The sequence below is a fragment of the Panthera uncia genome, assembly GCF_023721935.1.
Source record: "Panthera uncia isolate 11264 chromosome C1 unlocalized genomic scaffold, Puncia_PCG_1.0 HiC_scaffold_4, whole genome shotgun sequence".
Lineage (NCBI taxonomy): Eukaryota > Metazoa > Chordata > Mammalia > Carnivora > Felidae > Panthera > Panthera uncia.
The window spans coordinates 76,248,515-76,272,267 of NW_026057585.1; the positions used below are offsets into that span (position 1 = coordinate 76,248,515).

A 23,753-nucleotide genomic window follows, 5' to 3' on the forward strand; every position below is an offset into this window, starting at 1 on the left:
GGGATGTTCGTTTGAAGGCGGAGCCAAAACAAGTTGATGAAGGATAGGACGTGTGATGTGAGAGACCAAAAGGAACGCAGGGTGGCCTGAGCTACTAGTAGAAAGGAGAAGACTGGGGATGAGTAGGTGGGGAGAGGGACGCCTTGTGATTTCGTTTGGACATGCTGAAGGGTGAGATGTCTATGAGGCACCTTCATGAAGATAATGAGAAAGCAGTAGAACATATGGGTCTGGAGTTTCAAGGAAAGGACAGGGCTGGGGACAACACATTTGGGAGCCATCAGCATATAGATCGTATTTAAAGCCGCAGGCTTGGGTTAGAGCACTTGGGAGATGAGGATGGCAGAGAAGAGGTCCCCCCCATCCTCCCAGGATCCAGCCATCTGCAAGCTCTAGGAGTTCTGGGATGCTGGGAGGAAATCCTGGCCAGGAACAGAGACAGGGTGCCTCTTCCTAAGTTGCAGAGCACTGGAATGCAAAACCTGGGCTTTCTGTCAGCCACCGCTCCCACTTTTTTTGTTTTTTTTTTTTTGTTTTTTACCTTGGGGGCAGAATGGCATTCAAGATTTCTTCTGCCTGCTTCGTAGGATCTGGGACACAGGATGTTGAGGGAACCTTGGTCTTTGGTGGCTGTGGGACCGGACCCGAGGGTCCAGGCTGCTGGGGGCTGACTTTCAGCGGCCGTGCCTGAGAAGAGACAAGATAGGGCAGGAGGTCATTCAGGCACTGGAATCCACACATCCAAGCCCTCGGGGTTGCTCCAGGTCTACTCAACACCCCTCCCCTCTTCCCAGCTCACTTCCCCCATCTCTCCTCTGGTCAGAAGTTGTGTCTTAGCGGAAGGAAGCCATGAAGAGTCTTTGGTCCCACCCTGACCCAAGGCTTGTATCTCCTGGAACGACGTTTCTGGCAAGGGTGCTCAGCCCTCTGCTTTCACGCCTCTAGTGATGGAGCAGTCACCACCAGATCCGTTCTTGGACCAGGCTACTTATGAAAAAGGGTGAGCCCCATCCATCTCTTTGACTTCCTTTCTCATCCTAAATCTGCCCTCTGGGGTCCCCCATCTGGGTTTCTTGTTCCGCTCTCCCATCCTCCTTCCCCCATCCCAATTCCCTTCTCTTCCAGTTGCTGCAAACCTTATCCCTCGGGAGTCCCCCTCCTCAACGCCGGGACCTTTCTGTACCCGAGCTTCCAGGCTCCCCCGCCCCCTGAGACGCCCCCTGAGACCCCTCCTTACTTTGGGGCTCCGCTTCTCCGTGTTTCGGCTCACCAACACCGGGGTGTCATACTTGAGCAGAGAGTCCGCAGGGGGGATCATGGCGGCGACGGGGGTAGTAGTCCAGCGGCAGCCCCTCAAATATGCGCCTTGTTTGCCGTCTCCATGGAAACCTCCTCTCCCGGCCTCATGGCCTGGGCGGGGCCTCGGAGTGGGGCGGGGCCAGCAGCGCGCGAGTTTCCGAGCAGCCTTCCGGAAGAATTCTCCTTGTGCTTAGTTTGTCAGGCTTCCTGTTTAGCGAGTCGCCTTGATACTCTTGGAAGCAGGCAAAACAGGAGTTCAAGTTCCTGCGCTTCATCTTGCTCGCAAGTTGAATGAGGTGGCAGGTCACCCTCTCAGCCCCCCAATTTTGTCACCTGCAAAATGGGAGTCATGTGACTCCTGAGTGAAGGGTTCAGGAGATTTCCAGAGGAAGCCACCTAGTGGGCCCAAGTTTTATTTATTTATTTTTAAATATTTATTTCTGAGACAGAGAGAGCATGAGTGGGGAAGGGGCAGAGAGAGAGGGAGACACAGAATCAGAAGCAGGCTCCAGGCTCTGAGCTGTCAGCACAGAGCCCCACGCAGGGCTCGAACTCACAAACCGTGAGATCATGACCTGAGCCACCCAGGCGCCCCTAGTGGGGCCAAGTTTAAGAGACTCTTAAAAACAGAACAAACTGAGGGTTGATGGGGGTGGGTGATGGGTATTGAGGAGGGCATGTTTTGGGATGAGCTCTGGGTGTTGTATGGAAACCAATTTGACAATAAATTTCATATTAAAAAAACTAAAAAAAAATAATAAAAAAATAAATAAAAAAGTATTTCTTTTGCGGGGACCCCTGGATGGCTCAGTGAGTGGGGTGGAGCGTGTGACTTTTGATCGCGGGGTTGAGTTCGAGCCGCACCATTGGGTGTAGAGATTACTTGAAAAAAAAATTTTTTTAAGTATTTGTTTTTAACGAAATGGAGAAATGACAACATAACAGAAAGTTCAAGAACAGAGGGGTAAATACTAATGATTTGCCCACTGGCTGCCAGCTGCGACTGCATTTCCGTCTCTTTTTAAGTTCGTGTTTCCAAAGATAAACGTAATCACAGTTTGCGCACTATTTTTTATCCCGTTTCATTCGTTGAACAAGTCAGGGATTCCTCTGTCACAGTGTGTAAATAGCATTGCGAATGGCGACAGACCACCGATCGGCTGGCTAAACAGTTTCCTCCTGGTGGGCATTCAGATTGCCTCTGTGTTTAGTAATTACTAATAATGCCGCCACAAACAGCTTCGAGAGTAGTTTTTCTCCAGAAGTTTACTTTTGACACCTTAAAACTCCCGCCCACGGGACCGGGCCCGTACAGCCCCGCCCTCCGCCGAAGAGTCGCGATCACGTGCTTAGCTCTCCGCCGCGAGGGTTTCTGGGAGAACACGGACCCGGAAGCGGAAGTCCAGGGGTCACCCGTCATTTCCTTTAGTGAGAGGAGCGCAACGGCTCTCTTTTTCCTTTGCTCGGCTGATATCTCAGCATGAAGGAGGTAAAGAGCGAGCGGGAGCGAGGGAGCCGACGGAGGCACCGCGACGGGGACATGGTGGCGGCGGCGGCGGTGGTGGTGAAGGTGAAGCAGGAGCGCCTCAGCCCGGAAGCCGCGCCTCCCGCCCACCGCCGCCCAGATTCCTCTGGCGGTAGCGCGTCCCCGCCGGCCGGCGAGCCGGGCCGCCCTGGTCACCGAGGGAACCGAGCCCGAGGAGGTAGCCGGTAAGTGGGAAGGCGCCCGGGACGGACTTGGGTCGGGCTCATTGAGAAAGGACAGGGCTAGCGTGAGAAACACACCTTGAATGCTGAGCGCAGCAGCTTGGATTTAATCCTAAGGTGGTGGAAGTGACCCGGTCGTGCTTGTGCTAAAGAATGTTTACTCCGGTACGTGTCACTTGCGTTAAGCGCCTGATGCCTAATGGGCAGGATCCCCGCCCCGTCCTTCATCCCTGTGCCCAGCACGTGCCCGAGTACGGCCCAGCAGATAGCATTGATCAAGTTGAAATAAAAGATTTGCCCCATCTGTCTACAAATGGAGTGCTGTCGTTGGCTTTCCACTGATCTGCCTCCAGATGTTTCCCGTCGAGAGCCTAAGCGACCTACCTGGTAGAGGTTTAGAAGAAAAATGGTCTCTTGATAGACCCGTTGATTTATTCTTTCAACATAGTTTTTACTGCCTGTTAAAGACTGTCCTGGGTACTGGGGCCTCAAAGGTGAAGGAGATGGGCGGTGTCTCCCCTCGCGAAATTGATGTGCTCTCAACTTGAGACAAAGTAACAGAAAATAGTGTCAGTTAGTAACCAGTGTTAGGAAGAGGTTAAAACAGGAATGGGATAGAGCTTGAAGGCAAGTGAGAGAAGGCCTCTCTGAAAAGGTGCCATTTGAGTTGAGACCCAAATAAGAATAATCTAGCCTTGTAAGGATCCAGGCTGAGGAGACCCTACTTGCCACGAACCTGAAGCAGAATGAACGTGATTGTTCTAGAAATAGAAAAAAGAGCACAAACCGTCTGGTGATCAAGGAGAGCGTGGTGGGAGTGAGGTGGGAGAGGGAGGAGATAGAGCCAGCGGACTTGGTGACGGGTGGAGGTGATTGTTGGGGGGGGGGTGGGGTAGGGAGCCGCTGGTGGTGACAGAAAAGAGAGTCAAGGGTGTCTTCTGGGTTTTTGGCTTGAGCAGGGTGCATGGTGGTGCCAGTTACTGAGATGGCAGAGACCGAGGGAGGAAAGGGTGTCGAGGGGTTGGGACGCAAGGATTGTGCTCTGTGAGGACGTTCAGCAGGCAGCTGTGTATGTGGGTCTGGAACGCCAGGAAGACGTCAAGGCTTGGAGAGTGGAGCCCCTGCCTCCTTTAGTGTGAAAAGCAGAGGCGTTCACAGATGTGCTGTTTGTGTTAGTAGGTAAGCTTGATACTTGAAGTGAATTTATATGGGGGAAGGGAAATTGAGATAAAACCCTGTGTGTGCCATGCTCTGAAAAGGTCCCCAGCCAAAAAGAAAAACAAGTCCTCAGGGAGAAGAAGCAAGTCTCCACGAAGTAAGAGAAGCCGAAGCCCTCACCACTCGACAGTCAAAGTGAAGCAGGTAAGTGCGTTGAGATGTTTTGCTACTAGGTGCAAATCTAGAGCCTCTTCCCATCATAACTAAAGAGTGCTTTGTATGTGTTTTACCTGTACCTGTGATGGGCTTTTCTAGAAACTGGCTTTTTGTGCTTGTTTTCTGCTTGTTTATTAAGCTAAACTTTTTTGTTTTAAGATCCTTGTTGATTCACATTCAGTTGTAAAAAAGGAAATGCAGAGGTACCCTCTTTACCTTGTTACTCCCGCCGGCACCGTCTTACAGAATTCGGGGACAGTATCACAAGGAGAATGTTGACGTCGCTGTAGTCAAGACGCGAAACATTTCCGTCACCACACATCCACCCATCCTGTTGTCCTTTTATAGTCCCGCCCACATCCCTCCCACCCTTAGCCCTGAAGTCCCGGCAACTTCTCATCTGTTCTCCAGTTCTATAGTGTTGTCACTTCAAGAGCATTATGTAAATGGAGTCATACGCATCACCTTTAGGGCTTGGCTCTTTTCACTCAGCACGGTTCTTCAGAGATCCGTTCAGGTTGTTGTATCTGTCGGTAGTTCGTTCCTCTTTATTGCTGAGTGACGCTCAGTGGTGTGGGTTTAACCATTTGCCCACTAAAGAACATCGGGGTTGTTTGCAGTTTGGGGCTGTTACATAGAAGGTTGTGATGGCACATTTGTGTACGGGTTTTTGTGTGGACATGTCTTCATTTCTCTGGGATCAATGCCCACGAGTGCAGTCGTTAGATTGTAAGGTCGTTGCCAGACCGTGTTCCGGAGTGTCTGGCTGCATTAGTTTGCTAGGGCTCCCATAACAAAACACCGCAGACTGGATGCTTGAAGCAACAGAAGTGAATTTTCTCATAGCTCTGGAGGCTAAAAGTCCCAAGTTCAAGGTGTCAGCAGGTTTGCTTTCTCCGGAGGCCTCTTTCCTTGGCTTGCAAATGGCTGCCTTCTTGGCTGTGTCCTCACGTGGGCTTTCCGCCGTGGGCTCATCCCTGGTGTCTCTCTTCGTGTAAGCATAGCAGTCATATTGGATTAGGGCTTTGCTGGCATTTTAACTTAACCATGTCTTTAAAGACCTTATCTCAAAAAAAAAAAAGAGAGAGAGAGAAAGAAAGAAAAGAAAGAAAGAAAGAATGAATGAATGAATACAAGAAATTCCACAAAAATGGTTACATTCGGAGGATGGGGTTGGGACTCGACATGATGCATCTTGGGGGTACACGATTCAGTCCATGACCGTGGCCGTGCTGCTTCACGTTCCCACCGGTACTGTGCGTGACCCACTTTCTCTGCATCCTCCCTGCTGCATTCTTAGCACGTGGTGTTGACGGTGTTTTTGTTTCAGCCATTCCAGCAGCCGTATAACGATATCTCATTGCGATTTTAGTTTGCATTTCCTTGATGGCTAACGATGCTGAACGTCGTTTCCTGTGTTCATTTGTCATCTGTATATCCTGTCTGGTGAAATGTCCCTTCGTGGCTTTTGCCTGTTTTCTAGTTGGTATATTTGCTTCCTTACTGGTGAGTTTGTAGACTTCTTTGTATATTCTAGATACTAGGCCTTTTTGGGTATGTGATTGGCAAATACTTCCCTTCAGTCTTGTATCTTGTCTTTTTCTTCACACAGCAGGGTTTTTCTCAGAGCAAAAATGTTAAATTGTCATGAAGTTCAGCTTGTCAGCTTTTACTTTTTATGTTTTATGGATCATGCTTTTGGCATCATGTCTAAGAACTTTATGCCTCGCTCTGGATCCCGAAGACGTGTTTTTTTCCCTACAAGTTTTACATTTAAGTTCATGATTTGAGTTTGTTTTGATACAAGGTGCAAGGCCTGGGTTGAGGTTCATTTTTTGTCTTGCCTTCCTTGAATTGCTTTTGTTCCTTAATCAGTTGGGGGTATGTGCATGGGTTTATTTCTGATTCTGTGTTCTGTTCCACTGATCTCTCTCATTCTGCCAATACCACACAGTCTTGATTATTGTCACTATATAGTAAGTTTTGAAATTGGGTAGATGGATTCCTCTTTGTTTCTTCTTCTTAAAAATGGCTTAGCTTTACTAGTTCCTTTGTCTTTCCGTATAAATTTTAGAACAATCTTGTCTGTGTCTAAAAAAAAAAATCTTGCTAGGATTTGGATAGAAATCACATGAAGCTGTATTTTGGGAAGAATTGGCTTTTTACTAGATTGACTCTTCCAATCCATGAACACTGTACGTGTCATTTGTTTGGATCTTTTTTTTTTTTTTTTAATTCTTTTAAAGTATGTATGTATGTATTTATTTTGAGAGAGAGTGCACACATGCATGTGCACATGCACGAGTGGGGGTAGGGGAGAGAGGGTAGGGGAGAGAATCCCAAGCAGGCCCCACACTCAGCACGGAGCCCGACTCAGGGCTCAATCTCACAAACTGTGAGATCGTGACCTGGGCCGAAACCAAGAGTCATGTGCTCAATGGACTGAGCCACCCAGGTGCCCCTATTTAGATCTTTGATTTATTTCTTCCGCGTTTATAATTTTCAGCATTCAAGTTCTACGTAAATTTTGTTAGATTACACAAAGTTTTTTCTTTGGTGGAGTGATGGTGAGTGATACTTTAAACTGCAGTCCACATGTTCTGTTCGTTGCTAATATATAGAAATATAATGAGTTTTTGGGGTGCCTGTTTGGGATTCTCTCTCTCTGCCCGCCCCCTGCTCACGTTGTGCTCTAGTGTTCTCTCTCTTTCTCAAAATAAATAAACTTGAAAAACATGTATGTATAATTGATTTTTGTGTTTTTGTTATATCCTGTGACCTCATTGAACTCAACTTCTTTATTCCAGGAGGACTTTTTTGTAGATTCTTGGGGTTTTTTTTTTATATAGACCATCATATCTTCATATAGAGGCAGTTTTATTTGTTCCTTTACAATCTGTATGTGTTTTATTTCCTTGTCTTGCCTTATTGCATTAGCTAGGACTTCCAGCACTATGTCAAATAAGAGTAGTGAGAGCAGACACCCTTGCTTTGCCCTCAATCTTGAGAGACAAGCATTCAGTCTTTTTAAAGAAATTCTGTTAACAGCATGCAATAGGCATTAAGAAAATGTATTTTCGTGTTAATTTGACAGGCTGTGGGTCAGCTTTCGGCTACCTTAAAGATACAAGGCCAGGCAGCCTTGATGGTCTGCATATAAATTGATCAGGCCCTGCCCTAGCTGTCTCAGGATACAGCCACGAGAGAACCACACCACCCACACTAGGCCTGTCAAACCACTTGTACTTTTTCAGGTTTTTGTTTTTTTCAGTGCACAACTGGCAGCCCTTTACCTGTGGTTTCTAAATGAACATTTTACAATAAATCCTGAGACTTTTATTTATTTGTTATTGTTTTAATGTTTTTTATTTATTTTTGAGAGAAAGACAGAACGTGAGGGGGGAAGGGGTGGAGAGAGGGAGACAGAATCCGAAGCAGGCTCCAGGCTCTGAGCTGTCAGCACAGATCCTGATGTGGGGCTTGAACCCATGAACCGTGAGATCATGACCTGAGCCGAAGTAGGACACTCAACCGACTGAGCCACCCAGGTTCCCCAAATCCTGAGACTTTTAGAATGGAACTTTGCTGGGGCACCTGGGTGGCTCAGCCAGTTAAGCGTCCGACTTTGGCTCCTGTCACGATCTCACAGCTCATGAGTTTGAGCCCGTGTAGGGCTCTGTGCTGACAGCTCAGAGCTGGAGCCTGCTTCTGATTCTGTGTCTCCATCTCTCTCTGCCCCTCCCCTGCTCATTCTCTCTCTCTCTCCCTCTCAAAAATACATAAAAACATTTAGAATGGAACTTTTCTGTGCTTATTGTTTTTGAAGTATCTTTATTTGCTTATCTGTGCTAACTTCCCTCCTGACCTTAAATTATCTCTTTAAAAGCTAATTTCTGTGTATTAATCAGCTGGAAACTTGGAAGTGACTTTCAAGCAAAAGGGCTTGACAGTTGAAACTCAGTGACTTTCACATGGGTTAATCCTAAGGAGGAAGGCACACAGCCTGTGACTTAGGCATGACTTGTGCTTGCAGGTATTCTTTTCTCCACCACTGAACGACCATTTAATAAATAAATTTATCGATTGCGTGCTCATTGTAAGAACACCCAAGTATGTAAAATGAAAGGTGAGAGTATGGCATATGTAATGTGTGGTTACTTCTCCTGTTATCCCCAATTGCAGCCCCCAACAGAAAAATCACCTGAGTCCCTAGAGGCAACCATTTTATTTCTTACTTATTTTATTTTCATTTTTTAACTTTTTAAATGTTTATTTAGTTTTGAGAGAGAGAGAGAGAGAGAGGGACAGAGCGTGAGCTGGGGAAGGGCAGAGAGTGGGGGGGAGACACAGAATTGGAAGCAGATGCAAGGCTGTGAGCTGTTAGCACAGAGCCCAACATGGGGCTCAAACTCCCGAACTGTGAGATCATGACCTGAGCCAAAGTTGGATGCTTAACTGACTGAGCTACCCAGGTGCCCCAGAGGCAACCATTTTAATAGTTTGATATTTATTCTTCAAGACTCCATTACTTTTTTCCTTTATGTTTTAGTATGTGTCTTAACTTGCAGTTGTTTGGGGGAGGGGCAGAGGGAGGGGCATAGAGGATCCGAAGTGGGCTCTGTACAGACAGCAGAGAACCCGACATGGGGGCTTGAACTCATGAACCACGAGATCATGACTTAAGCTGAAGTCAGACACTCAGCTGACTGAGTCACCCAGGTGCTCCCATACAGTTTTTTGTTTTAATGTTTATTTTTGAGAGAGAGAGAGAGAGAGAGAGAGAGAGAGTGTGTGTGTGTGTGTGTGTGTGTGTGTGTGTGTGTGTGTGTGTTTGAGTGGGAGAGGGGCAGAGAGAGAGGGAGACACAGAACCCGAAGGAGGCTCCAAGCTCTGAGCTCTCAGCGTAGAGCCCAGTGTGGGGCTCAAACCCATGGACTGCAAGTTCATGACCTGACCCGAAGTCGGACGAAGTTGGATCATGAACTGACTGAGCCACCCAGGCACCCCGCAGAATTTTTAATTAAAAAATGGAACCATATTATATATACTATACTGCTTATCAATAATTGAAATTTTAGTTATTTTGTATTATCTGGTTATGTAATTTGTTATATTTTTTTCTTTAGTTTTTGCTAATTTTGCTTGGTCTACACATATTTGAAATGAAGACTGAGAATTAGTCATTGGAATAGTGCGTGTATACAGCCTTATGGGAATTAGAATTCACAGGAGGTGGGGGTGATGACCCAGAGTCTGTGGCTTGTTGTGACTCATTTAATCAGGGATAAAGGACATAATGAGATTAGTCCTGGCAAATGTACTCAAGGTAAGTGGTGGCGGCAAGCTTGTGAATATCTTAAGGTAGGAGGGATAGGCATTGGAAACCCCCTCTTGATGCTTGTCTTGGAGGCTAAAAAGTCTCAAAAACCAGAGTCCTGCTCGGAGTAAGCAGGCCCACTCTTGAGAGTGGGCGGCCAGGAGAAGGCCTTGGGAGCCCGGGAGGCGGTGAGAACTCAGTGCTCAGGTGTACCTTTTTACCCTTTCCGGGTGGGGTAGCCTTGCTTATAGTGTGCGGGGCTCTGTCTTGAACTCTGATGCTTTGGTTATTAGTAAGGATAAGCTTATTATATTCACGTGTTCATTAGATACTTAATTGTTATGAAAAGACATGTTAATATCTTTTGCCTATTTTTTTCTGTTGAATTATTTGTGTTACTGATTTATTTTTTTTAATGATATATTAATAGATGTTATATGTTGCAAACATTTTATATCAGGCTGATTTTCAATACTGAGTCTTTTTCAAGAAACCGTGGTATGTTTCTTCATTTTTTCAGGTTTTTAAAAACCATCTATCAGTAAATTTTTATAGGTTTCTTTTTACATGCCTTGCATATTTCTTAAGTGTATTCCTGAGTATTGAATATTTTTTATTATTGTTGAAATGAGATCTTTTAAAATTATAATTACTTTTTTTTTCATTTTTGACACAAGAGGAAACTATCTTTCTTTCTTCACATGTTTATCTTGTACGTGACTACTTAACTGTCTCTGTTAGCTGTATTTTCTGTATGTGCTTCCTTACAAGTTTGCCAATAGCTCCATTTATTTCTAGGGCTCTGAACTTGGGCTTGCAGTGTTAGAGCTGTAGTTGGTGACAGCATGGAAATAGTCTGTGTAGCCTTGCAAGGGAACATAACCACCGCTGCCCACCTTATTTCTGTGGGACATTTTGCTCTGAGTGCCAAAGTCCAAATCACAAATGACTTTTTGAATGCAGCTTGTTCACAGGTTGCGGGCTGCCTTTAATTTACTGGATCTTTTTGAATTTCAGGAACGCGAGGATCATCCCCGGAGAGGACGGGAAGATCGGCAGCACAGGGAACCATCAGGCCAGGAACACAGGCGAGCTAGGAACAGTGACCGTGACAGACACAGGGGCCATTCCCACCAGAGGAGAAGCTCTAATGAGAGGCCTGGGAGTGGGCAGGCTCAGGGACGGGACCGAGACATTCAGAACCTCCAGGCTCAGGACGCAGAGCGGGAGTTTTACAATGCCCGACGACGGGAGAATCGCCAGAAGAACGAAGTTAGTGCCGGCGGTAATGAGCCTCAGGAGTTGGCTCCCCGACCTGGTGGCAACAGTAAGGACAAAGAGGCGCCCGCTAAAGAAAAGCCAAGCTTTGAACTTTCTGGGGCACTTCTTGAGGATACCAACACTTTCCGGGGTGTCGTCATTAAATACAGTGAGCCCCCAGAAGCACGGATCCCCAAAAAACGGTGGCGCCTCTACCCCTTTAAAAATGATGAGGTGCTTCCCGTCATGTACATCCATCGGCAGAGCGCCTACCTCCTGGGCCGGCACCGCCGCATAGCGGACATCCCAATCGATCATCCCTCCTGCTCAAAGCAGCACGCGGTCTTTCAGTATCGGTGAGTGTTTGTAGGAAGAACCAGGAGTGTGGGTAGACGCCGACAGTGTCAGGATTACTAACATTTGTGTACACATGCTTGCGGCAGAATGCCACACTCCTCGGATCTAATCTTTGTCTTAGATTATGTGTGTGGCATCTGTGTTAGCCGCGTGTGTATTTGGCAGTTTGTGGAGTGCGTCTGTTACCATTTGGTGCTCGTGACAATCCTGTGAGGAGGACAGGTCACACATCAATATCCCCATTTGACAGGTGTGAAGACTGAAGGTCAGCTTCGGAGTTAGCGCCCTTGACGCTGGAGTCAAAATGCACTGCTTTATTCCCGTTGGGACAGGAGATAAGACAGGTTGAAACATGGGTGAAAGAAGCATCGTTTTGATTATAAACAGCACAAAAGTGTTTCTTCTTTTTCTTTTCCTTTTTAAATTTTTTAACATTTATTTATTTTTGAGAGAGAGAGAGAAAACGAGCAGGGGAGGGGCAGAGAGGGAGACACAGAAACCGAAGCAGGCTCCAGGCTCTGAGCTATTGGCACAGAGCCTGACACAGGGCTCGAACCCATGGACCATGAGATCATGACCAGAGCCAAAGTCGGGTGCCCAACTGACTGAGCCACCCAGGCGCCCCTAAAAGTGTTTTTTATTAATCACAACAAGAGGTCTTGGATTCTGATGTTAAACTTTTGATCTGCCATGAATTTCCTGGTCCACTCCCTCAGCAACCAGTTCCCACCTTTTCTACTAAGTATATTTATTAATTTGCTCATAATTTCAAAATCCAGGGCCATACCATTCCCTTGATTTCCTGGAGTTGACTCGAACTATGTTCAAGCCAGGTAATTGACATCCTGTGTGTAGGCTGTGTTAGGAAAATACGGGAGGGCCTCGAGACGGGATTTTGCTCACAGGTTTCTCTCTTTTATCTCTGCTAGGCTTGTGGAATATACCCGTGCTGATGGTACAGTTGGCCGAAGGGTGAGGCCCTACATCATTGACCTTGGCTCAGGCAATGGAACATTCTTGAATAACAAGCGCATTGAGCCACAGAGATACTATGAACTAAAGGAAAAGGACGTACTTAAATTTGGGTTCAGCAGCAGAGAGTATGTCCTGCTTCACGAGTCCTCTGACACCTCCGAAGTAGACAGGAAAGAAGATGAGGATGACGAGGAGGAGGAGGAAGTATCTGACAGCTAGCAAACTAAGAACCAACCCAAACTCTGGAGAGACCTCTTCTTTCTTTGAAGGTTTTGGGATTGACTCAGAGAGTACAAGGGTGCTCTCTGTAATGCCTCTTATTGCCTTAAGTCTTTCCTCTGTTGCTGACCAGCCTATGTTCTAGTATAAGAAAACTGACCTATGTTCGGTTGAACTTTTTCCTGTGGCGCATCAGCCACTCGCCTATGGGCATTTGTTTTCAGAACAGTCTCACCAACACATCGTGTTTCAGTAGAAGCATTGTGGCTTTAGTTGGTGCTTCCAGAACTGCTGCCTAGGAGACTATAAACCCTTGGATAAAGGGGAACTGTGGCTTGTTCTCTTTGTACAGTTACTTTATTTATATAGCTGTTAAGCTTCGTGGACTGGGTTTGTTTTTGTTTTGGGGGCAACCCCCTGAACAGAGAATCTTACTAAGCTTTGGTTGTCACCAAAACAGCCTCCAGTATATACCAAAGCTTTGACCTGGTTGAGCTCTTGAGTCACAGAAGTTGATTTTTGCACTTCATTTTGGGGGGGGAGGGGTGGGAATGTACCACATGACCTCATTATTGATTATTGGACTTGAACAGATGCTTTATGGAACCTGCTTCAGCATGGACTGTATAGGAAGGTCCTGGCTTCTGCCAGTGGGTGCTGATGTAATGTCACAAGAAGCTGAACTGGAGCATAGATCTGTTTCTTGTGAAGAGTTCTGATTTCTCCATAGAGCATGTACAGAACAATTTTGATCATCTGTTCAACTTTGCATTTTCATTCAAATGTTATCTCCTTCCTTCTTTGCAAAACAGTGTCAGTTTCGTAGCAGGGTCCTTGCTTTATTCTAACAACATATGTATATGTCTAAAGGAGGTTGTGTAGTTTACACATTTCATCTTTTCAAAAACTGTTCAGAGAGGTTGTATTTATCTTCCCAAGGCCAGAAAGCAAGGGAATTGCCCTGTTTCCTAATTTTCCACCAGAGGAATATGTGTAAGTAGCAGAGTCCTAACTACTTGCATATATCGTGTGTTTGTGCGTATGTGTGTATATATAACATTGCGTGTGAAAGAGCTGCATATTGATTTTCATATGGGAATGTTTTGTGACGTAAATGTAATACTACATTATAGGCAAAGGCCTCCCTGCATTTGAAGAGCAGGTTTTCATTTATATGTATTTTTGGGATAAAAAAATAACAATAATAAAATTTGTAAATACAGCCCCATTTCAAAAGGTTATCCTTTCCTAGCATAGAGGGCCTTGCGTTTATAGGGCCATTTGCAGCTATGGGAATCTTAGTATTTGCGAGGTAAAAATAGCTAGTTGCAGGGGCTGACTTGGGAGGGGCAGGGGTGACACCAGGAAGAGTGAACTTGGGACCAGCAGCAGCTCTGCAAGCCAGACCCTCACATGTCAGCGAGTGAGTGCTAGTCCTGTTGAAGCAGCAGTGTTTTCTGAATTGGCAGTGAAGGGGTTTTCCTTTCCAGAACAGTCTGTTGGGGCAGGTTATACATGGCAGGTCTTGCCCCAGTTGACCCCTGTCCCTGCTCTGTTGCCCTCAGGTGGTCACCTGGCGGGAGAAAGGAGCGGCAATGCAACTTGGTGCTGCCGTCTGCCTTCCTCTTTGAAAAGTATGATGTTGTTAGATTGTCTTCTTCACCATTGTTTTTCCGTTGAGGTCCCACCTACCCATGTGGACTTGGGGCTAAGTGCTGACTAGTGTGGAGGAGGGACAGCTGACTAACATTTATGCAAAAGAAAGGAGATGTTCCCTTTAAAGAGTGAATACGAAAGGAGGTCAGTTAGATGTAGGGAAGCTCTAACAACGAAAGAGCAGTTAGCATTCCCTCCGCCATGTGCTCCACCCTGGCCCCTGGCCACGGTAACTGCTACCTTCCCAACTTTCCTATCTGCCATAGACCCCTAATTGCACCTGTGCCTGTCTCAAAGGTAAGTTTTGTTTTGATGGATCCAAACTGATGGCTTTCTCTTGCTGGGATTAGGCAATAACCTGGCCTCCAGGGCCTCCTGTTCAGTTTGTGCTCCTACTACTGCTTCTAGGTAGCCTTGGGCTTCGCTGGAAACACCATCGTGCTGGGCAACATGATAGATGACCACTTTGCCTATGTTCTTCAAGAAGGGGTCCCAATTGTGAAGTAAACTTGCTTTAGCAGAGGAATAACTTTCTGCATTCAGAGATTCTTGATGCCAAATATCTGGGCATCCTTTTGAATTTTAATTCCTTTAAGCCTGGGTGGCTTAGGTGGTTGTCTGACTCTTGATTTTGGCTCTGATCATGATCCCAGGGTCATGGGCTTGAGCCCTACGTCAGGCTCCACACTCAGCGTGGAGCCTGCCTGGGATTTTCTCTCTCTCTCAATCTCTCTCTCTCCCACTGCCCCTCTCTCTTTCTGTCTCTCTCGAGAGACCCGGCCCATCTCTAAAACCAGATATCACCAGCGGACTTCTCATTTGAAGTTGACATAATCCTAAAGCTTTCCTCTTGCAACTTCTTTATTCTCCACCTTGGCTGCAAATCATCGCTGTCAAAATCAAGCCATCTGCAAAACAGCCCTTTGTTTCTGAGCCCCTCCCCTAAATCCTCTCTGATGATCTACAGTTCTGCTGTGGTATAGGACAGAATCTGCAGATTTTCCCCATCAAGCCTCTCCCTAGGCCCCTAGTTCCCTATTAGTACATGGACAAAGGACCCCTCGCTCGTTGAGTGCACCTGGTGATGTAGCTTTCAAATACTTTGATTGTAACCTTGTGATAAGTAAAAGAGTAATCAATTCAGATAACTGGAGTTGTATTCTTGTATGGAGTATGCCAGTATACAATAGAGCTTGATTTTAAAAGGCTTACAACTGAAATACAGATTTCAGGTTGATAATTATTTGATACGGTGCACAGATGGTTATATTTTTTAACATCCTCCCTTTGTGGAAATTAGTTGTGGTGTGGATGTGGGGAATGTGATGAGATGATGGCATGTTAGTGAAAGCCTAAGCGGGGCACACATACAGCACGCCAGCAGTGCCTGCTTGTGTGATGGCGTTCTGAGCCCACAACATTCCTGCGTTTGTGCGTTTGTACAGGTGAGAAACCTGCTTGACTTAAATTAAAGCTTTGCAAGGTAAAGCTTCATCTGGTCTCTTGGGTAAAGTTTCCATTTATTGAATGGGAAACAGTTGAAAAAGACCGTTGATTTGCTCACATTTACTCCAAAGTTGAAGTGAGTTAATCCAACAAACAATTGCATAAGCATACTATGCTAACAGTTGGTTTACAATTGTGAGTTAGAAACGGCAGTCATTTGGAGGTGGGCTGTACCTTGTGTGAGACTTGGCATTTGAGGTGTGCCTTAGAGCACAGGTTGATTTGGAACCCAGTAGTAGAGGTTGGCATTGTTTCAGACTGAGCAGTCCAGGGGACAGCAGGACTGGAACGGAGTATGTAGAAGGAGTCCTGTAAAATGAACCTGTTTACCTGAAGTCCCACAGCCAGGCAGGGGTAGAGCTAGGATAAGAAATCACCTCCGTCCTGGTTCAGTGGTCATTTTCTCTAGACTGTTCCTCCTGCCTCCCTAACAGTGCTTAGTAGATGGATTTGGAAAAGACAACTGGTTTATTAGGCTGCTTGATTCGTAGTGGGTTCAAAGATACCACAATGAATGAGCCTTTCAGGGGTAGAGAGTGGCTCAGGAAAATCTTAACCTCACCACGTCAGAGCTGCTCGGAAATCATCATGTTCATTCATAAAAATATACAGGCATTCAATAATCAGGTGTCTAACAAGTGCCATGAGCCAATACTTCAATAAGGAGCACTTTCTATGTACAAGGCACAATTTTAACCATTTTCATAAGCATTAACACATACACTGACATCCTATAACCCTGTGATGCAGGCTTGTGTTATCCTATTTTGCAGATGCAAAAACTGAAGCACAAAGAGGTTAAGGTCGCACTGGGATTCAAACCCAATCTGGTTCCAGGTGCCACACTCTTAGCCACTGTGATACACTGCCTTTTGAATAGTTGTGAAATGTATAAGGTCTGGCCATTGCAGAGCAACATAACCAGCAGCTACAGGCTACTAGATAGGAGAAGAATTGGGGATTGTGGAAGCATAGTGGAATGGGATTTAACAAAGCCCTGGGAGTCAGGGAGGTATGAGCAGTTAGCCAGAAGAGGTCAGTGGGGTTGAGGAGAGAAAGGAATATTTCTAGGCAGACAGACTGGCACTTAGAACTGCCTGAGGTGATAAACTAATGAGGTTTTGGAAGCATTCGAAGTTCAATAGGGGAAACAGATTTCTGGTGTCTGTTCATGATGAACTAACTTGTTTGTTTGTTTTTTAACTCTCCTGCTGCAAGAAGCCGAAACCTCTGGATAAAATATAAGCAAAAAAACTTCTGAAAGCATCCAAGAACGGACAAATTAGTAAAAATGTTTTCAGGCCGCAAGTGAAGAAAAACAAGAATCCAGGGAAAAATGGAGCACAGGTGCCTGGAAACCACATTTGATCTAAAGGCAAACCACATTTGATTTCAGCAAATCAGACCTTACCCTAGGTTGAATGGGACAGAATCAAAATCCAGAGTCCACATACGATGGATAGACTGTTAGAAGATGTTTCCCCCAAAAAGCTGGCATGCCAAAGGGCTATCCTTGTCACAGTAAAAGAGGTGATCAGAAATCAAATCCTCCCAGGGACTTGCAGCCTGAGAGCTCAGAAAAATTCAAGCCTTGAACTTGGTTTAAGATAGACCCTGTACTATTGATGCCTTCCGGTGTATGATAGAAGAAATGAAATTACTTTTTGGAGGAAGGGATTTTTTTCTTTATCTCCCCTCCCGTTCTTTCCACACTCTTTTCCCACGGAGATAGAATTACTTTTTTAAAGCATAAAAGAAAAGGTACTGTAGGTGAGAACCAACAGGAATAACAAACTGGTTCTCAGAAGAGTTTAGATACTTGATTGAAGATACTATAAAATGTTCATGGTTACTGTTTTCAAAGAAACAAATGGTAACTTGCAAATTCAGGGAGTAAGAAATGGCAAAAAGTGAAGTGGAAAACTTTTGAAAGACCAACCAAAACTTTTAGAAATGAGAAATACAATCTGGAAACCCATCAGTGGATGGCTTTAACAGAAGCTTCAGGGAGAATTAGTGAACCGGAAGATAGAAATTATCCAGGCATATAAATTTAACAAATCACATGGGCCAATATCTCAAACACTGTAAATTACCAAAATTCACCTGATAGGAAATAGAGCATCTGAATAGTCCTATAACTATTTAAGAAACGGAATTTATAATTTAAAAAGTTTCCAAAAAGAAAAATCCAGGCCTAGATGGTGATGGTTTCACTGAAGACATCTACCAAATTTGAAGAAGAATTAGGACCATTCTATACCATCTCTGCCAGAAATTAGCATATCAGGCAATACCTTCTTAACTCATTTAATGAGGACAGTATTACTTTGCTATTGAAGCCAGATAGGAGATACCAAAAAGGAAGAGAGAGAGGCAGAGAAAAAGAAAAAAACCCTACAGACTATTATCCCATAAATTTAGCCATAAAAATCCTGGATATTCTATTAGCAAATTGAATCCAGCATACATAAAAAGAACTATACAACATGGCCAAGTGAGGTTTATTCCACGTATGCAAGACGGCTTCAACCTACAGAAATAAATCTATATAATCCACTATCCCAAGAGGCTAGAGGAAAAAAATCATGATCATGTCAACTGGACGTAGAAAAAAGCATTTGACAAAATTCAATACCCGTTCGTGATAAAACTATCGGTAAACCAGGAGTAGAGGGGGAACTGTCTCAATTTAATAAACAGCTTCTACAAAAATCCTACAGCTAATGTACTTAATGGTGAAAGACTGAATACTTTCCTCCTAAAATAGGGAATGAGTCAAGGATGTCCACTATGACCACTCTTACAACTGGAAGTCCTACCTAGCAAAGTAAGACAAGAAAAAGAAAAGCATACAAATTGGGAAGGGAAAAATAAAAGCCCTTATTTGCTGATGAAATGATTGTCTATGTAAAAAATCCTAAGGAATCTACACTAAAACCCTCCTAGAATTAATAGGGGAGTCTGGCAAGATTTCAGGTTACAAGATCAACACACAAAAGAAATTATGCATAATGCAGCAGAGAAAAAAGATGGGGAAAAACACAGTGGGTTAACAAAAATAAAGGATTATTAGGTTTAATCCGAGTTCCAGAAGGAGAGGAAAATGAGGCAGAGGAATATCTGAAGAAAACAAGCTGAGAATTTCCCAGAACTAGTGGAAGATACCAATCCACACAGACTGTAGAAACCCAAAGACTCCCCCCACCCCCCCAAAATCCCATTCATGATAGTGAAATTGCAGAACCTTGAAAAATGGGGAGAGTGGAGGCTGGTGAAGTAAGCAAGGGCCAAAGGAAAACAAAGTTAAAGATACAGGAATTAATGATAAAAACGAGTATTTGCATAATCGTTGTTACTTGCCGAGCCCCTACGTGAAGGGATTTACTTCTCCCGGCAAGGGTACTGGGTGGGTACTATTATTACCTCCATTTTACAGATGAGGGATTTTGACTAGCGAAATGTAGTTACTTGCCCCAAATGGCACAGCTATCAATGGTAGAGGCAGGATTCTGAACGAGGTAGTTCTGGCTTTGGCTTGTGATTTTAACCACTACCCAAACTGGTCTCTCTAAAGGGCAACGGGAAGCCATTGAAAGATTCTAACCAGGGGAGTGACACCACACCTGCTTTCCAAACACTGATCCCCTCCGCACCACTGTGGATAAGGATCAAAGAGAGCTAAGGGTGGAAACAGGAGGCTGCGGGGATAATGGGGCCAAACACAGGGCCTGGACGAAGGCGAGGTGGCAGACAAAGCAAGTGAGCTGCTGGCTCTTCCGGAGGCGAGTCCTCAGGACTCGGGGTTTTGCACGGGAGAGGACAGCGACGATGGTATTCACGTTTCCCACTTGGGCAGTTCGGCGGACAGTGAAAGTCGTTCACTGAGGTGACCTGCCAGGAGTCTGGTTTTGGACAAAGTGAATTTGTGGTGTCTGTGACGCCCTGCCGGCCACCGAGGGGGTCCAGAGCGGCTAGGACCCAGAGCAAGGCCCACCGCCGTCCCGTCCAGGCGGGGCGCGCGCGAACCCGAGGCCCCCGACGCGGCGCGCCGCGCGGCTCCGGAAACCGCGCGCGCAGGCGCAGTGCGGCGCGGGCGCCCCCTGGCGGGCGGCGGCGCGCAGGGACCGCCCCCCGCCTGGCGCCGCCGCCCGCCTCAGCCCAACATGGCGATGCACAACAAGGCGGCGCCGCCGCAGATCCCGGACACCCGGCGGGAGCTGGCGGAGCTCGTGAAGCGGAAGCAGGAGCTGGCGGTGAGAGAGCGACAGCGGGGGCGCTCGGTGGGGGCCCCGCGCCTGCCGCCGCCTCCAGGGCCCCGCCCGATCGCTCCAGGCCGTTACTCCCCGGGCGCAACGCGGCGCCCGGGAGCCCGGCGGCCTGAGGCCGGCTGCGCGTTCTGCGGCCCGCCGGTGCCTCGGCTTCTCTGCTGCGCGGCTCGAGAGTCGGGAGCTGGGGCCGGGGGGCGGGGCAAGGAGCAGAGAGGGGGAGGGGGCCGGGACAGGCGGGGGCGTGGAGGCGGGAAGGCACCTGAGGATGGGGGGCTTCAGTGTGGGAGCTCGAGAAAGGTGTCTGTGAGCTTTGGGGTTGGGAGCGGTTGTGTCCTTGGCCTTTGCGGGGTGGGTGAAGGCGGCAGGTCCGTGTTCTTTGAGGGCTGGGGTCGGGCGTGTCGGGGGGGCCGTAGGAGACCGGTTCAGTCTTGCCAGTGGCTTGGAGGGGGTGGCGTAGAGGCGAGTGTGGGAGGGGGACACGGTCATCCAGTCTGGCCTTTGGAGGATGGAGGGGCGCATGTCCTTCTGAGGATTAGGAGATCCGCTGGATGGGGTTTTTGATGGGCATGGCTGTGATATTTTGGGGGAACATCCAGAAGCTGACAGGCGAGGGGAAGGGATTCAGCCCAGGGAATTGAGAACTGTGATATGCACCCCGGGTCCTATCCACCCTGGTGGCCACCCCCTCCCCCATGTTTTGGCTTGGGCACGGGGGAGGGCCATCTCACCTGAAGCTGCCCTTCCAGGTTTCCATGGCAACTGACAGCCCAGGGCCGGCCTTCTTTCTGAGCCCGCGGGGAGGGGAGCGAGTTGGCGCTGGAAGGCTCCTCACCCTTTCCTCTCTTCAGTAGCAATACCTTTGCGCGTGGGGGTGGAGACTGCCCGCGTTCTGCCTGAGCGGGGGTTCTTGACAACTGGGTTTCCATGAACCCTCTGAAGAATCTGCAAAATTTTGTGCATTTTTCTGGAGACAGGCTGTATCCCTTCCCTTCTGTTCTCCAAGGGTTCCAACAAGACAGGTCTAGATTGTCTTAATCTAAAACAGCTTTCCTCTCCCCATGTCATGTCTTTCCACCAGGGCTTAGCGTAATGGAGCTTGAGTGTCTAAGGCTCGTGTCGGAGAATTTGATTCTGTCGGGGTTAATGTTTGCATTTAAAAGGCATTATCCGTTTCCTTGTTTTTCCTCTCCCAGGAAACACTGGCAAACTTGGAAAGACAGATCTATGCTTTTGAAGGAAGCTACCTGGAAGACACTCAGATGTATGGCAATATTATTCGTGGCTGGGATCGGTACCTGACCAACCAAAAGTGAGTGTCAGAAGCCTGTGGTGTTTGTATGGTGCTCTAGTAATATTTGCGTTTTGGGCTATATGTGTTCTTGGTAGCAACTTTGCAGGGAGGCAGTAGCAAAGTGCTGGTGTGGAAGGCAGTCTGGGGTTGAGCTTAGACTTTGGCTCACTGAGTAATTGTAGACAAATCCTACGTCTGGGAAATAGGGAAAACCTGCTAAGCTTTTTGAAAATTTTCAGATTTGAAATATTTCATTTTTTTTTAATGCTTATTTTATTTATTTTTTTTAACGTTTTTTTTATTTATTTTTGAGACAGAGACAGAGCATGAACGGGGGAGGGGCAGAGAGAGAGGGAGACACAGAATCGGAAGCAGGCTCCAGGCTCTGAGCCATCAGCCCAGAGCCCGACGCGGGGCTCGAACTCACGGACCGCAAGATCGTGACCTGAGCTGAAGTCGGACGCTCAACCGACTGAGCCACCCAGCCGCCCCTAATGTTTATTTTTGAGACAGAGAGACAGATCGTGAGTGGGAGAAGGGCAGAGAGAGAGGGAGACACAGAATCGGAAGCAGGCTCCAGGCCCTGAGCTGTTAGCACAGAGCCCGACACGGGGCTTGAACTCACAAACCATGAGATCGTGACCTGAGCCGAAGTCAGATGCTTAACTGACTGAGCCACCCGGGCGCCCCAATTTGAAATATTTCAAATTGAAATAGAACTGTGCACACTTGATATCCTTCACCTTCATTCATCACTTGTTAACATGTTGCCACCTTTGCCTCTCTCTTTTTTTTCTGATGTGTGTAAACATACACAAACCTATATATACTTAAAAGTTTTAAAAGTCTTGATATAATTACGGGCACATGGGAAGTTGCAGAAATATTAGAGAGGTCCGTGTACTCTTCACCCACTTTTCCCCAATGGTTGGGTTTTATGTAACTACAGCACAATAGCAAAACCAGGAAATGGACATTGGTACAATGTGTATGTGTAATTCCGTCACTGTGTGTAGATTCCTGTAACCACCACTGCAGTCGAGATACAGAAGTATTTCATCGCCGGGAAGCTCTCCCTCCTGCTACCCCTTTATAGTTCTATCTTCCCTTTCCCCCATACTTTTTGTTGTTGTTAGCCATTCAAGCGGATATCATGACACTGTACCCCTAATTATGTCAGCAATTACCTCCTAAGAATATTTTTCTTACCTAAGTACTGTTAACCACACATAGAAAATTAGCATTACATTAATAGTATCATCCCCTACAGCCTTTATTCACATTCTCCTAATTGTTCCCAGCATGCTTGGCTGCCCTTGTTTCGATCCAGGCAGTTTTCGTGTATTGTATTTGGCTGTTATGTCTCTTTAGTCTCTTGATAATAGGACAGTCTCCCACCCTTGTTAGTGGTGAAGTTGTTGTTGATGACACTGTCTTGCAGACTGTCCCAGTTCCAGATTTTTCTTTTCGTGACCTCATGAGGGAGCCTTTAGATGTTTCTGGCAAAAATGATTTGTGTGCCTCGTGTGTCATTTACCTCTGTTATATTGGGAGGCACATGATGTCAGATTGCCCCATTATTGGTACTGTTAAGTTTGAGCATCTGATTTCTCTGTTGTTAAAAATTCGTTTTTTCTTGGGGCGCCTGCGTGGCTCACTCAGTTGAGCGTCCGACTTCGGCTCAGGTCATGATCTCACAGCTTGTGGGTTCGAGCCCTGCGTCGGGCTCTGTGCTGACAGCTCGGAGCCTGGAGCCTGCTTCGGATTCTGTGTCTCCCTCTCTCTCTGCCCCTAACCCCTCACATTCTGTCTCTGTCTCTCAACAATAAATAAACATTAAAAAAAATGGTTTTTTTTATTCATTTTTCTCTCTGTAATTCGTAAGTAGTTTGGAGGTTGTACTTGTACACAGTGTGAATATATTGCGATCCTCCACATTTTTATTCAGCAATGTTAGTATCTTTTGTTGATTTTTACTTGAATCACTTAACAGACTGCTGATTCTAATTTTATTCTTTGTGTACATGGCTTACTGGCATTTGGAAAGATGAATCTTCCCTTCTTATCTTCTCTCCCTTTCATTCTGTATCTCCAGACCTCTCTCTTTAGTATCACTACAGACCCATGGATTAAAAAAAAAAAAAAAAAATCAGCGTATTGGAATCTAGTACTGTCACTTTTGCATTGTAGAGTCTTTTTTTTTTAGTATAAACTTATTGAAATATATACAGAGGATTCCACACATCATACATACACAGCTTAGTGACTTTTCACAAAGCAAACACACCCGCCATTATCCTCTTTGATGCTTAGTTTGTCCCAAACGCGGCCAGCGGGAACCTCCTCCTGCTGATGCCTTTGTCCTTTCGACATGACCCTATCAGTCCTTGAGCATTTTGGTTCTGTTCTGTCCCAATGTGGTGTCTCAGACTCACCTTTTCCTTATCCCAGAACTGATACCAGCCCTTTCTTTAAGGAACCCTGGTCTGTTCCTCAGTTTTTAAAAATTAAGCTTATCTGA

At 46.3% G+C, this 23,753-nt stretch overlaps 3 protein-coding genes across 7 annotated transcripts in view; 2 read left to right on the top strand and 1 right to left on the bottom strand.

Annotated features, from left to right (window-relative positions):
• Positions 1-1,417, bottom strand: part of DNALI1 (dynein axonemal light intermediate chain 1) — an 8,890-nt gene extending 7,473 nt beyond the window's left edge. For both annotated transcript variants that reach the window (XM_049617473.1, XM_049617472.1), the window contains exons 1-2: positions 1,238-1,417; positions 542-687 (exon numbers count right to left, since the gene is read on the bottom strand). In XM_049617473.1, coding sequence (XP_049473430.1) covers positions 542-687; positions 1,238-1,318 — 227 coding nt within the window. In that variant the 5' untranslated portion in view covers positions 1,319-1,417. The remainder of the gene's footprint in view (positions 1-541; positions 688-1,237) is intronic.
• A 1,274-nt stretch (positions 1,418-2,691) lies between these two features.
• Positions 2,692-19,747, top strand: SNIP1 (Smad nuclear interacting protein 1). The gene is made up of 4 exons (XM_049617471.1): positions 2,692-3,009; positions 4,266-4,368; positions 10,715-11,313; positions 12,244-19,747. Exons 1-4 carry the CDS (start codon positions 2,780-2,782, stop codon positions 12,506-12,508), a joined length of 1,197 nt encoding a protein of 398 aa, XP_049473428.1. The 5' UTR covers positions 2,692-2,779; the 3' UTR covers positions 12,509-19,747.
• A 61-nt stretch (positions 19,748-19,808) lies between these two features.
• Positions 19,809-23,753, top strand: part of MEAF6 (MYST/Esa1 associated factor 6) — a 33,541-nt gene continuing 29,596 nt past the window's right edge. For 3 of the 4 annotated variants that reach the window (XR_007454821.1, XM_049617476.1, XM_049617474.1), the window contains exons 1-2: positions 19,810-19,926; positions 21,135-21,250. Coding sequence is in view for 3 of the 4 variants with exons in the window: in XM_049617476.1 (XP_049473433.1) it covers positions 19,837-19,926; positions 21,135-21,250 (206 nt within the window). In the remaining variant the exon portion in view is untranslated. Of the gene's footprint in view, positions 19,927-21,134; positions 21,251-23,753 lie in introns of all 4 variants that reach the window. The other variant, XM_049617475.1, reaches the window with a different exon arrangement.